The following is a 15101-nucleotide window of genomic DNA, read 5'->3' as shown; positions in this document are numbered from 1 at the left end:
TGTGTGAGGGTTACACAATCTTTTAGGTGGTGACCCACATTCCTGGTTACAGTATATTAGCTGAGAGTAGTGGGCAATGCGTCTCTATATCTGATCTTATCAGTCGGCCTCTGCATGCTGCAGACTGCTCCTTCACAGTATAAATGCAGGCTCTTATCTCATCTCCTGCCCTGACAACTCTGAACTCAACATGAACCATCTCTCTGCTTCTCGAAGGACAAATTAAAGTGGCTTGAGACGTCAGAAAGTAAAGACGCTCTTTGTGCGCAGCGGCTGGCAGAGACATGACACAGCAGAGCTGATTGTTTCACCCAGTTAGAATCTTCCTGTAACGTTGCCCCGGCTTCACTGCAGCGTGAGGGCACACAAAGGTGAGGTGTTCCTGCGAGAACAGGCCTCCTTTGTTGCATAAACTGATATGTTTTGATACGGAACGCTGCCATGGCCGCGCCACACGTGCGTGAAGTGGGATTCATCTTGTTCTGTGATAACTGGAACAATGAAGTCATTTTGTTTGGCACAGACTGACCTGCCTTACAAACAGGCAGGTAACCAGGGCTGATACGTCTACTCAGAGTATCGGCCAGTATCCAGGACCACCCTGATACCTGGACCTCCCCGTACGGAAGGAGACATGAGGACAACTGTGGCGCTGAGCAGCCGGCAGAACTGACACAAACTATATTTAATAAGGAAGACTGATCCGTCTCACCAACAACAGCACTATTCACCCCCAGCTGACTCATGGGTTTATTGAATCTTTTCTATCAAGATTTTTTTTTCAAAATAATTATGAATTGATGTCTGTCTTGAGGAGCAACGAACAGCGCCAGGTGAAGTGACACAAAGACAAAGAATACAATGGAAAACAATCACTATTTAGTAGCATCTGATGACAGTGGACGTCACCAAAACAGCGTATTTCGCTTTTTGAGTACTAACAGAGAGGAGTCCTGAATTCACTGAGACATTTTTCCCTCCTGCATCAGCTACTTGTGATTCCAGAATGCAGAAAGAGCCAGCTGCAGATATTTAGCATAAAGCTAAAGGCACCTGAAGACCAACAACAGCAATACTATCAAAAAATGTGTCTGTAGATTGCATTGTCATGTAATCTACATCTTCTTTCTCCATCTGCACGTTCAGTTCTCCACAAACACTTTGATTAGAGCTAAAAAGAACCTAGGACACTTCTGGTTCCGTGCTACCGTCAGTGAGTCTGGAACCCTGGATTACGCATTAGGTACCACAATTGAGAGTTTGTGACATTTTTGGACAGTTTAGTTGGTATGACGTGTTGGTAGAGAAGGTTGCTGTTGGCGTCAAGCTAAATATACATGGCTGCCTCTTTCTGCATCCTGGAGTCACAAAGAAGTGACGCGGCTGTGAAGAAAGAGATCATCTTTGCGAGACAATTATTTGTGAGTACTTGAAAAGTAAAATACTCTTTTGGGGTGGAGTACAACTTTGAAGGATTTACAAAAAGAAAACAAAAAAAGAACCTGAAGAAATTAATGTGATGACACTGAATAAAATGATTTCATGAATATTGTGATGTCACATTGTAGTTGACCCATAAAAAATGTCATCACTTCGTTATATCTTGCTGCTAGAGATTTGTGTGCAAACTTAGCTTAACTGTTCGTGTGTGAAATGGAAAATTTTCGTGCAGTCAAACACGCAGTGACCTTGAACTTGACCTTTAACCACAGGAATCTGATTGCTTCATCCTTGAGTACCGCTGGACGTCTGTGCCAAATTGGAAGAGTTTCACTTGAGGTATTCCTGAGATATCACGTTAATAAGCGCGATACGGACAACTGGTCCACACAACATAATATCATGAAATAATAAATAGAATCAGGGTGACAACTACAAGAACCATGACACATCTGGACAATATGGCTCTGTTCAGGACTATGTAGCAGTCAGGGCAGCCAGATTGTTAACCGCACATTTGTTGCATGTCATAACTCTCTCTGAACCATATGAAAGGAACAAGTGTGTAAACCACTGGAGCTCCATCACAGCTGAAGCTAAGCTGCTATCCGTGCGAGGTTTTTCTTGCACGTCAACACGAGTATTTGTCCAAGCGGTGGAACTCTTGATGTTTGATGCTGCCATGCGCGCCTGTAGCACCAGAATTCTGGCTCCAGGTCCTGCTCGTCAAACGGAGGATCCTGTTCATATACTGACACCTGGTGGACACTTTACGCCACAACAAGGAGGTAGAAGAGTATTGTTCGTGAACGGCCCCTCCTTTACCGATGAGGACACTTCCATCTTCTTTCATTATAAAAAAAATGTTTAAGCTGTGTGTTGTTTTGGATATGACAGACACTCTCAGTCCAGCTAGAGCACTCAATAATGAACATCTATGATTCTACGTCAAAGCAGGTTTATATGAAAACAAACAAATCAAACACAGTCAGCGTCTGAGATGAGAAAAGCCAACTAAACTAAATCAAACATGCATGTTTGTTACAGAGGAAACAGCTCAAATGAAGAGAATCCAAACTGTGAAGGTAAAAATGACTCACAGTCAGTGAAACAGTTTTATGTGGCCCAGTAAGTCGATGTTATGAAACCTCCTCAGAGCACAACTGTGAGAACATGCACTCGAACGGTTAATTATGGACCTGGTCATCAGTGTGAGGGCGAGCGTTCACTGAGTCTGAGCCCCCTGGTTTTTTCTTTCCTGCCATGATTTCTTCCTCAACTCCAACTCAACATCAGTGAAGGAAGCAGGACCCCAGTTAGTGATCCTCTGAGGTGTTTTATGACCTAAAACAGAGATCAGAAGGATGGGTTCAAATTCAAAAGTGTAGAGAAATAGTTCTCTGGTTTAAAGGCGAAGGCAACATCCACAGTAATTTGATTTAAATATGCATTTCATGTCTTGAATCCACACTTCTCTGGTGTTTTCCAAACCCTTAAACACCAAAAACCTTCTGACCTGGGACAAGAGCGGTATAGACTGAGATTAATTAATCTGAGATGGTGCTAAAACATTTGCAGGTGTAGCCTATCATGCGCTTAATCTCTAGCTGACTCTATGCCAATACGCTATATTTTTAGTTATAATTCTGAGCTATATACAGTATATATATATATATATATATATATATATATATATATATATATATATATATATATATATATATTAACACCTGGCGCAGAAAGCACTGCACCACCGTGCAGCCCATATATATATTAACACCAGACAGAAAGCAAAGACCATTGGCAGCTAGCTTCACGTGTTGGAAGAGATCCGGACACGACGCTGCTGCTCGCTAACTGCTAGATGAGCAAATGAACAAGATCCGTCACCTGGCTGGATGAGACGCACCAGCCCCTCGTGTTGAGCCACCTTGTCTTTCCATTTCTTGGTCTTCTTAGCTGCTCGCTCAAGCTTCCTTGTCACCTCCTACATACGGGCAAAATACATGCAGACCAACAAAACTGCATCTCATTACTTTTCATTTTCTGCATGCAATTCCTAAAAATAAAAAAGAACCTGTTATACTGGAATATGTATGGACAACTGTCTTCATGACTCAGGTATCTTCCTGGTACTTCTACTGAAGGCTACACAGCCCTGATTCTGTCTGGAGATGCTGTTTCTGTTGACACGTTTACTCTGACAATCCTGACAAGCAAGAATAAATGGTCATGTGATCAGTGACCTCATACTGCTCCAGTGCTCCCTGCCTCTCCTTCTCCAGCAACTCCAGCTGCTGCACGGCAGCCTCTAGCTCTCTCTCCTTGGCCACCTGCTCGGCCACCATCTCCTGCTTCTCAGCCTGAGTCTGAGAGAGAGCCCTGGTCTGCTGCAGGTGGATCTGCTCCAGCTCTGCCCTCCTTGCTGCCTCCTCCTCCAGCAGCCTGGGAGGGAAGACATGGCAAGGTTTATGTTGAGGGCAGAAGAAAGTGATAGGTCTGACAGACAATTACATCATTTTGTCTCCCATAAATTGCACACTAAGAATGCCCTGATTGAGAACGCGGATTTGGTCCTGGCCCACGTTTGGTTTGTTTTATTTGGCTTCCATATTGGGAGACACATCATATGTGGTAGCTAATGCTGGTAGACATATTTGTTCTGTTCTTCCCAGGTTATTTGTGGGGATCCAAAGACAAAGTGACGGTTTCCTCCGTTAGGCTGTAGTGATGTTGCCCCTGCGTGTTTGTTTTCTTTGCCTTTCTGGGGGCGGTTACCACCGTATTCTGGGTTTTTTGTGTTATTTTGTGTGTGACTGTATGGTAAACATAAGCTTGGTCAGATTTTAGGCTTTAATCCCAGAGATAGTTTGTCCCCTCAACACATATACAGCACCGCTGACTACTCCGACTTCCACACTGCACATTTTCCATCGTCAACTACTCATCCTGTCTCAGGGTCGTGGGGTGGCTGGAGCCTCTCCCAGCTGTCATCAGGTGAAATAAATACTCCTTAACTGGCACTTTAATTCCAATAATTTGGTATAATAAAGCACTGTTTTGTTACGGCTTCATCGTGGTGTGTCTCCTGCTTGTTGTTGCCCAAGAGCCACTTGATAACATTAGAATACTACTTGGCCCTTAGCTTGTTGTGTGTGTGTGTGTGTGTGTGTGTGTGTGTGTGTGTGTGTGTGTGTGTGTGTGTGTGTGTATGACCTGGCCTGCATCTTGTGCATGGCCTCCTCATCCTGCTTGGCCTGCCTCTCGTCCTCTAAAGCCTCCTCCAGCTGGTGGTACATGTCCTCCAGCTCGCGGACACGCTGCAGGTACTGATCCAGCTCACTGGACTTCTGAGCCACCTGCTCTTCCATCTGCTGACGCACCTGAATGAGCATACAAACACATAAATAACCAAATATCTATGAACAAAAGAATTTAGAAATTACAACTAGAAATTTTTCCAGAAGCAACACTCAGCTCAACAGACAAAGCTGTTTGTGGATGTCGTTTCCTGCCAAAACAAGTTTTACAAATGCCCAGCAAACACAATATGGTTTTCAGGAGCCTATCCCAGCTGCCTTGGGGTGAGAGGCGGGGTTCACCCTGGACAGGTCACCAGTCCATCACAGGGCCAACACATAGAGACAGAACCATTCACACTCACAGTCACACTTACAGTCAATTTAGAGTATCAATCAGCCTCGTCCCCTCTTGATGTCTTTGGACTGTGGGAGGAAGCTGGAGTACCAGAGAGAACCCACACAGGAACAGGGAGAACATGCAGACTCCACACAGAAAGATCCTGTGCTGGAGCTGGGACTCAAACCTGGAACCTCCTTGCTGTGAGGCCACAGTGCTGACCACTGCACCACCGTGCCGCCCTGTGCTAAGACTTTGTTTTTGTGAAATTTTTTTTTTTTGTACTTTTAAGACGTGTTGAGTTTGTTTCTAAAAGCACCACATATCCAAAATATGTTGAGTATCTTTTAGGTGAACAGGTTGTATTTGTCAGCAACATTTTGGTAGGAATTCAGCTCCATAGGTAGAACAATGCCTTCTTCCTCTTTCCACATTCAAAAATAATACAAACAATGAGTCTTTTGGGCAGCTTCTATTTCTGGTGATGATGCCCCCTCACTGTATGAGTTTGCTTGGCACTGCTAAACTACTCTATCTTATAATGGCATATTTGTTGTGATTTAATTTCATCTACATCCTCCATGTTGCTGCGACAATGCTCTCACTCAAGCAGAGAATGAAGTTAATCTTTATCAGTCTAGTCACTGCCAAAAGAGACAATGATTAATAAGAGTTTGTGCTTCTGACACTCCAACAAAAGATGATTCAATATCGTGAGCCATTTCTTTCACACTTTTTTAGCTTATGGTTCCTGGAAGAACTGTGGCACAGATGGGTGATGTTTATAAAAAGAAAGCTTCAGTTCCCCAGACGGATCCATTTTCTCTGAACCTTTGACAAGACCATGTGTCACCACACATGCAACACTTCATCAGCCCACATTATCCAGAAAAAGGAGTGCAGTAAGGATGTGAGAGGCAGACTTAGGCATTGCAGTCACCATTTTCTCTCTTTCCAGGTCCAATCTGTGGCGATCCTGCAGATCAAACTGAGTCTTCATCCTCATTTCTTCCTCGGTTGCTGCTTTAGCTGCGGTCTCCTCCATTTTCTATGAGGCACAGTAGAGGACAGAGACGTTACTCATGTGGCTCATCAGGTCAGGCGAGAGAAAAAACTGAACAGAAGAAGGCATGTAGGTCTCTTTCAGGAGGACTAGTTACTTTAGAGGCACGAAGGTAGGACAGTATTCTAGGTAACCAGCCAAGAACAACTTTCCTGTTTCCTTGTGTTCTCTCATGTAATGTATCCACAAACTCAGAGAAAGTTTCTACATTCATCAGTCATTTGGGCTAGAAGACAAATGAGTTCTAGATTTTTAAAAAAAAAGCAAATCTGGTTGAGTGAAAGGAGAAGTGAGACATCAATAACTGCCTCCAGCAGCTCTGAGGGGACACGGGTCAAACACCCAGTCATTCACCAGAAGCAGGCGTCTGATTCTGAGTGTCGTTTAAATGCCTGGTTTTACTTCCCATTCTCATTGTCAAAGTCAGAAGAAGTAACATCCATCATGTCATCAACAGGATATCTGTCTTCTTGAGAAGATCTCTTGAGCATGCGGAAGAAGGTACACTGGGTCAAAATGTTGATCTCTAGAATCAAACATAATCCAGATCTAGATCCAGGATATCCAAAATTATACAAGCTCCCCTGTTACAGCTTTACTTTTGGGACAATGACAGTCCAAATATTTCATATTTGTTTGTTCACAAAAGCACATTTGTAGCATAATTAGGCCAACATTGCTTCCTCTGTGAATAGTTAATCATTTCCTCTGTGTTGGTTGTCATTTTCCCCAATAATTCTATGAAATGATAAACCTGGCAAACATCAGTCAGACATCTTCTGTCACCATGTTTGTCTTCGAGCCTTCAGGTGATACTTGAGCTGCTTCTCAGTGAGTTGCTACCTTCTTCATGACCACCAGTTCTTTCTCTTTGTTCTCATTAGCCGCCTGGAGCTGCTTCATCCTCTCTGCCAGGGCCTCCTCCTCCGCCTGCTGCCTCTGCCGGAGTTCCCTACGTCTTAATCGGGCTTCACGGTGAGGAGAGGACAGTCCCAACCTCAGCAGCTGGATGCAGGATTGAATAGCTGCCAGCAGATAGAGGGAGTGAGGAATCAAAGACCGAGACAGTCTGATTACACGCAACTGAGTTTCAGACAGCAAAGCAATGATGATGAGCAGTGGGTGATGAATGCTAATCTACCTTGAATCCATTCCTGCTTCTTCTTTTTGTCTGACGCGCTGATCTCAAAGCTTTTATCAGTGCACTTGACAATAAACAGGCATTTCTTCCCTTCTTTATCTGGCAGAGACTTTAGCAGAGGATAGCAAGATGTGACTCATACATGTCTCTGTGTGGCTTTGTAGCAGATCAATTCATCATTGACAGCATTTCTGCACAAATATAAATGAGCTCAAAGCAATGTTTCAGCTAAAAAGTGTGCTTTTCCTTTACATTGTTCACAAATAGGTGTCTGGGGCTCATACATACTTTTTTTTTTTAACCTCCTGCATCACCTCTTAGTGACTCAAGAATGCAGAAGGAGCCAGCCAGAAGCCAGAAGCTAATATTGACTGAAAACAGCGACAGCAACAAAACAACAGCTTAACTACTACTTACCACGGCTGGATAAGGATTATGCAGTTTGTAAATGGACAGTTCTCACTCTTGTTAGCTGTCTGGCGCCATTAGCATCAAGCTATCTATATATGACTGGCTCTTTCTGCATCCTGAGGTCCCAAAGATGAAATGCAGCAGGGGGAAACATCTCAAAGCTCTTATGTGTGAGTACTTGGAAGGAAAAAATACGCTTTTAAGACAAAGAATGGCTTTAAATACAATTTCTGTTCCACTAAAACTAACAGTATTTCCTCCATATCAGGCCCAGGCTTGTGTTTTTACCTCCACACAACAGTTTCGGTCCAGGATGATCTCTCCTTTCTTCTCCTCAAGATCCTCACATATGTAATAGAGCAGGGAGTTGGGTCGAAGTACAAACCAACGCTCCGTCCAGTTTTTCCTCATGTGGCCCTTTTTCATCATATAACCCTAAATATAGAGAGTGGAGGTGAAGCAAAAAAAATATGAATAATCCTCAAAAATTACCGCACGATTGACGGAAAAATAACCACTGATGCCACCGAGATTATTTCACAAGTAAAGAATTCAATCAATTATCAAAAAAAAAGGGATATTAAACAGAGTGTTTCAAGAGGTTCACCCATTGTGTGTACTGAATTCTGGCACCTGCTGAATCCATTTCTATTCTCAGTTTCCTGTGAGCTCACAGAGGTGTGATTTTATATTGTGGGAGCAGATCCATGCCATGTGTGATATATACAATGTCTAAATGCTTGTGACTCAATAGGTGAGTTAAAGCGTGGTTAGAATTTTAAACCCATCAATGATCCTATATCATTCATATTGTAGCATGCTACGATATCCAAACACCCTTCTTTAGACTCAGGTTTGATGAGGTTACAGCATATTGGATTAAAATGATGAAACTTGTGATAAGACATGTTCTAAAGCGCATTTTCTGAAGTGAATCTGTGGCTACACACTCACTGGATTGTAAATATGGCAGCATTTATTGACCGGCCTTTTATAAATGAGATATATTTCAATGATTAAAATTCACTTTTTAAGACCAAAGAATTGTTTCCTCTTTCCAAATGTCAACATTTGTTAAGCTACTATCTTGTGGGATGTCAGGACTAATGGGAAGCAGCCATAACACATTGGCTCATGCACCGCATGCTACCAGCAGCAGATGATGGCCCATCAAAATTATATACATGGAGGCTGCAGCTACATTAAATCACTCAATTGATTCACACCTTTAGCAGCATAGGAGAGACCAGAATCCTCAACTACTAGCTGGGCCTTCTACTCACAGGTGTCTCCATCACAGTCTCCACATAGAGAACCTCTGTTTGGATGAGATGAGTCCACAAGCCAAAAGTCTGCCTGTGATCGATTATCATACGATGTTGCATTAAAATGATCCAAACAAAGATCTTCTTAATTTTGCTTTGAATTAATGAATGTGTTGGTCACAACTGACAGTAAAGAAGAAATGTCAAAGAAGAGCATTGTGTTGTATATCCACACAATATAAGCAACATGCTATCTAAGTCAAAATCTGCCTCTGAAAAAAATGTTTGAGTCATAGTGAAACTAACAGTGCGTCAACCACTTCTGGTTTACTGAGACAATCAGCTTGGGACAGGGAGGGAAACAATATTAACTTCTGTAATTAAAAGGCCCAGACAAAAGTACTTTGACTCAGCTAAGACTGAAATCCTGGCGCTGTGCCTGCTAACCTGCTTGAGCATGTCCAGTATGAGCTCCTGGAAGACCTCATTGATGCCGAGGGACAGGGTATGCTGGTTCATGCCCTTGCTGAGGTACCCCATTCCCACCAGTTCAATCAGCTCCCAGGCAGTCAGACAGCTCTTCCTGTTCAGCTGAAGTTTGAAACCTTCAAACTTCTCCTCACTCCATCCGCTCCCCACAGCCTCCATCACCTTTCTCATGAAGTACTCAACCTAAAGAGACGGATAAAAATACAAGCAGTTTTATGTACTTTCTGCTTCTAACTCGGCCCTGTAAGGTGACCTTGAGAGTGTGCTTGAATAAGGCAAGGCAAGGCAAGGCAAATGTATTTGTATAGCACCATTCATACACAGGGCAATTCATAGTGCTTTACAGAGGGAAAGAGAAATTGAAAGTTAGAATCAGTTTCAAATCGAAAACATGAATTAAAACATTCAAAAATCATTTAAGATCAATTCGACAGCAGACAAATCAATATTAAATCAATCCATCAATACCAAGCCACCCAGATCAATCCCAAATCAACACTATAAGAAGGCTGCAGTAAACAGCAGTGTTTTCAGCCCTGATTTAAATGAGCTGAGGGTTTGTGCCCCCCTCAGAGTTTCAGGGAGTTTGTTCCACAGGTGTGGACCACAGAGGCTGAAAGCAGCTTCACCCTGTTTGGTTCTGATCCTGGGGACGCTGAGTAGACCTGTCCCTGATGACCTGAGGGGTCTGGATGCTTTGAATAAGGTGGTAGTTAGATACTTCTTTTGTGACTGCAGCATATCAAATCTGAGTAATTCCTCTTTCAACCCATCCCTGTCACTAAGGGTGTACCCCAAGGCTCCAGCTCTGGTCCAACATTATTCTCTTATATTTAAATGATATTGCTGTTTTGTTTTTGTTTGTTTGTTTGTTTTTTGTAGTAGTAGGCAAGTCTATTCAAGGTACAATGGTGAAACAGTACTTTATGCTATCGGTCCCTTCGCAGATACAATCCACCATAAACCTCCCGCTGAAGTTTCGGGTGAAGCGTTGAACAGGTTACTGAATATAAAATACTTGGCTATTTGTCTGCACGGTGTTTTGTCATTTTAACACCACATTAACAGCTTAAGGTTTAAGGTTTAATCTAAAATCTGTTTCTTTCTGACAGAAAGCACTCCACCTTCACTTGCTCTGCTAATTGAACCACGCTACACATTGATGTGATCTGTAGTTGAGAGTTTCCAAGGTGCAATTCAGAGGATGGATGTTCTATATCAACCTCAATATACACCACTCTTTATTCCTGTCAACTGGCCATCCTCACACACCCTCTGGAATATTTGATTCATACTTGCCTAGAAATGTCTGCTTACTGCCCAACATGTAAATGCTTGTTGCAACTGTATTTGTTATTATTATTAATTCCCGTGCTGTGAATGTTCAAGTGGCTGTCTTTAACGATATAATTTTCTCCACCTAACCTTCAGATGCTTCAACTTTTTTTCCAAGATTCCATCATGACTTACCTAATTAAATAAAGGTAAAATCTAAAATTAAAAAAAACAAAACAAAAACAGCAGCAAATGTCCTCCTCACCTCTTCAACCATGATGACAAGCGGGTACTGGTCTTCAGATAGGAAGTTGAAAATGCACCAGATTTTAAAGGCATCATTTCTTGTGATGAGCAGATTTGTTGTACACAAATTTTTCTTGCAACTCAGTGTCCAGCAGACCTGGTTGAACTCCAGTATATCAAAATCCTGCTGTACCTGCAATTAAAAGACAGAGCTTTCAGTCAGATTAGAAATGGTTGGCGGCACCAGTGAGGGGAGCGTGTTTACAAATGCAAAGCAGCTTAGTGTTTGTGTCCTTTCAAAACCTTGAGTCTGCAGGATGTGAAGTGCAAATCTACCACAGTTAAATGCCTCATTTTGATTCAAGTCAGAGCCTACAAGACAGGCAAGAGAACAGCTTCCAAGTCAAAAAGAAAGCTGTTTTTATTTGAAAAAAAAATCAAGAAGATTAGAAACCATAAGGCCATTGTATCTATAATGTACAATGAATGAATATAATCAGGCATAAATACTGCAGTGGCTACACCTGTTTCCTTCTGTAGAGAAGAAAAGCATGTCTTTGTCAGCCTTTTCTGAGTCACACTGTGTTGGACAGAGAAAAAAATAGATTTCATGTTTTGTCTTTTCACATTTGTGTTCTATTTTCCCAGTTTGTGCATCATTTTCTAGCTCTTTTTCCAAGCTTAGAAAGGCCTCTAAATCTTGTTACGAGCAAAGTCAGATTCAGATAAAAGAGATGGGAGACAAATTGCATTAAATATTTACGGTAACGCTCTCTGTGAGTGATGCCAAGTTTAAATAAATACATTTGAATTCATCTCATCTTTGAGCACGTCTGGGTGGGGTCTCTCTGGATTACAGCTCTTTTGTTCATCTGTCATTCATTCTTTCATATTTATTCTGATCCGAGTCAGCGATGTGAGGCAGTGGAAAGACAACACTGCTGTTGCAGCCCGTATTGAAAGATATCATCCAATGCACATACACACAGGGTAAGCAGTACTCCAGAGTAGTACTTAGGAGTGGTCACTAGTGAAAGGCCCTCCCATCCCCAGGCAACTCCTGCTCTGCGCTCACCTTGTCCAGGATGAACATGTTGAGGTAGGGCATGTAGCCCTGGTTGGACAGAGGCCCTTTACTGTCTTCTTTGAAATGCTCCTCCAGGGCCACGGGGTCATGAGGGATCTTCATCACCGTGCACAGATTATGAGACAGCACCTAAAGGACCACAGGTCAGTCCATCACATCAGAGTCAGTTAAATGGCGGTATGTTGATATATAGGGTGTCTCGGCCCTCAGCATCCTTCAAATGAGCTTGTGACAAAGATTTGTGGGATAATTTAGAGATTATTTGGATGTGTTCTGCAAACTGATGGACGTCAGTGCACTGAGCAGTGACGTCCCATAGTTATAATAAGTGGAAGCTAAAATATACTGGATATCTTTGGGGCTGCATCCTCATATGTGGTAAGTCTTCATATGAGCACATATTGGACCATATTTATGCCAAGTGGACACCATTTTCTGAAATATTATGGAACAGACAATGCAACAATGAACCAAAAAAACAACAGCAACTTTAATAAGAATGTGAGCATTTGGGTGTCACTGTGTTTTTCAGGCTGTGTTACACACATGCAAAAACGTTGAAATTTACAAGCATTACTGCCCAAGCGATCAGCAACCTCTCCCTCACTGTTCCTCCTACTGCTTTGCTGTACAGCTGCACGAGGAAGAAAAGGAAGTCCTTTTATTTTCTTGAACAATGCAGCGATGAAGTGAAACTTTACATCAACAAGGACCAAGCTTTGATTCTATTAAATTTCACTTGCAATGGTTTTCTGGCCCAAGGATGGTGGACTGTGATAAAGATCATGAACAGGCTTTCAGGGCAGGGGGAGAGTGGTGTGCTCCTTCGTTCTCAGCAGCACTCAAAGAACATTTGAGTGACACAAAAAAAACCCAGGAGAATCCTTCAACTGCCTTTGTCAGGCTGGTAACACACGTACACACACAAGCACCAGACCCCCTAACTCCCTGCATCAGCGTCAATATTAAGAGCACTTTATTAATCCCACACAGGGGAAATTTAAAAACGTGCGAGGAAATGACAAGTAAGTGGTCTAAATAAATAAGGTATTATGGCATCAGTGCAACAATATAAAGCTGAGGTGTGTTTGAACTCATCTGTGTACTTCAAGTGAAAAAAGATACAATTCCAGCTTGGACTAGGCGTTTTGAGCCAAATGCGCTTAAGTCAGAAGTAGTTGAAATCCTCCAGTAGATTAGCTCCATTTGCATTTCAGAGTTTCGTTTCAGTGTTTTACAGAATAGCGCTAGATTATACTGGTGCAGTTCATTAAAAACACACAATTTATTGTGTAAGTCTACAGATAATCTTTTACATAAATCCTGTCAAATGAGTGCAGAGGAAAAAGTCAGAAGGACGAAATCATGACTCAACATCACTTGAATATTTGTTCAAACTAAACTTTGTGCTACTTGTTGCACACTTTAGTTATAAACGCTGCAGGGCGACAGTGACAGTACGTCACTTAAAGAAAGGAAACAGAAGTGAAACGTACCTTTAACTGAGATTTGGACACTTTTCCACGCTGGTCCACGTCCAGGGCAGTAAAAGCGTGCCATATGGACTTGAGGAGCTCCTGTCGAAGCCACATCTCGACCCTCAGAGGCCCGAAGGTTTGTGGAGCATCAGTTAGGTTCCGCACAATACAGCCCGCTCAACTTTGGTGGCGCACAGCTGCACGGTTTCCTGCGCGACCATACTTGCTCCGCCAAATCCTGTCAGTGAACTCAAGCGACGCCTCAGCTCCTCTCACAGGCGCAGAGGGGAAAAAAACCAACTGGTTTTACTTCTGTGGACGTCTTGAAATCTCCGTCCACCGCCTGAGCACCGATCAGGTACCTGGAGAACGAATTAAGAGCTCACAAAAATACATTTGCTCTGTAAAGCGGGGGCTCTCTAACATGGGTCCCCGACGGGCCCCGAGTTACTGAAACTGTCACTTATTTTATTTTTATTTGTAGATTATTTCATTCTCATTTTCACGGTAACCTTCTAATTTCCACGTGATTTATAAATAAAGCCGTACCCCCCCCCCCCCCACACACACACACACACACTCAAACTCTTAGAGAGAAATGAACAAAAATGCATTTGAAGAATTAAAAGTTGTAGTAATGGATGTTTTGGAGGCTGAGCTGATTAATGCTTTCATTACTTTTATCCAGCCAGCGAGTTTCTCCTTGATTGGAATGACACAGGCGTCTCCCAGAGGATAAGGCGATGAACAAGAGGCATCCGAGGAAAAGAAAAGCTTTTATTTACATTTGAACAAAGATCATTCATACCCTTCTCAATCATCAATAGAAAAGCCTTTGATGGCTATTAAAGCAATCAAACGCTTCTTATAACTGCTGACCAGCTTTTTGCATGTCTCCACTAATATGTCTGCCCGTTCATCTTCAGCGATGAGTTCTTTCAGGTTGGAGGGTCCCCCTGCCGTCACCCTGATCTTTAGCTCCCTCCACAGGTTCTCCATAGAATTCAAATCAGGACTCTGGCTGGGCCGCAGTGAAACGCTCCTGCTCGAGTCCGCTAACCATTTCTGCGTCACTTTTACTGTGTTTGGGGTCGCTGTTGTTCTTAAATGTCCAGTCGCGCCCGAGACCAAGTTTCTCTGGAGACTGCTTGATGTTGTTGAGAATCTTGATGTATTGCCTTTTACCATGGTGCCGTTCACCCTGATGAGGGTCACTGGTCCATTGGCTGAAAAAAACCCTGAAAACCTGAGGCTCCCAGCACCATGTTAGACGGTGGTGATGGTGTTGGCCTCCCACCACGTCTTCTGAGATGTTCCTCAGAGCCGAACGTCTTGTATTTCTAATAATACTTCGCACTGTAGTCACTGGAGCTTAAAAACATTTAGATAGGACCTCATTGCGCTTTCCTCACATGTGAGCAGCCGCAGGCTCCCAGTGAGCTCCTTTGTCTTAACCATGGATGTCCACCAACCAAGGCAGAGCTGCTGATTCTCACCTGCTGAGCTGATTAAAACAGCTGCTCCCGATGAATCGGGTCCTTAGGATGCTACAGAACAGCTTGGACTA

The 15101-nt window shown here is 42.9% G+C and overlaps 1 protein-coding gene across 1 annotated transcript; it reads right to left on the bottom strand.

The window, feature by feature from the left end:
• Positions 1-808: 808 nt before the first annotated feature.
• On the bottom strand, positions 809-13937 carry swap70a (switching B cell complex subunit SWAP70a). The gene is made up of 12 exons (XM_086194550.1): positions 13553-13937; positions 12045-12185; positions 10989-11162; positions 9407-9631; positions 7983-8129; positions 7284-7392; positions 6986-7167; positions 6020-6127; positions 4657-4823; positions 3687-3885; positions 3331-3427; positions 809-2784 (listed from the first exon to the last, which is right to left on the bottom strand). The coding sequence occupies exons 1-12, from the start codon at positions 13646-13648 to the stop codon at positions 2666-2668; spliced, it is 1764 nt and encodes a 587-aa protein (XP_086050676.1). The 5' UTR covers positions 13649-13937; the 3' UTR covers positions 809-2665.
• Between the last annotated feature and the right edge of the window lie 1164 nt (positions 13938-15101).

This window comes from Aulostomus chinensis, chromosome 2 (assembly GCF_037954235.1).
Source record: "Aulostomus chinensis isolate RoL2024-O1b breed Wild chromosome 2, RoL_Achi_v1.0, whole genome shotgun sequence".
Lineage (NCBI taxonomy): Eukaryota > Metazoa > Chordata > Actinopteri > Syngnathiformes > Aulostomidae > Aulostomus > Aulostomus chinensis.
Note: the sequence above shows the minus strand (reverse complement) of the source record. Positions and strands in the feature narration are given on the sequence as shown.

What these genes read in the sequence shown, in the direction of transcription:
- swap70a (XM_086194550.1), bottom strand. Translation starts at nt 13,648, where the DNA reads ATGTGGCTTCGACAGGAGCTCCTCAAGTCCATATGGCACGCTTTTACT. An exon ending in ACATGTTCATCCTGGACAAG is followed by an intron (nt 11,163 to 12,044) that starts GTGAGCGCAGAG and finishes TTTTAATTGCAG; the next exon opens with GTACAGCAGGATTTTGATAT. An exon ending in GAAGCAGGAATGGATTCAAG is followed by an intron (nt 7,168 to 7,283) that starts GTAGATTAGCAT and finishes ATCTGCTGGCAG; the next exon opens with CTATTCAATCCTGCATCCAG.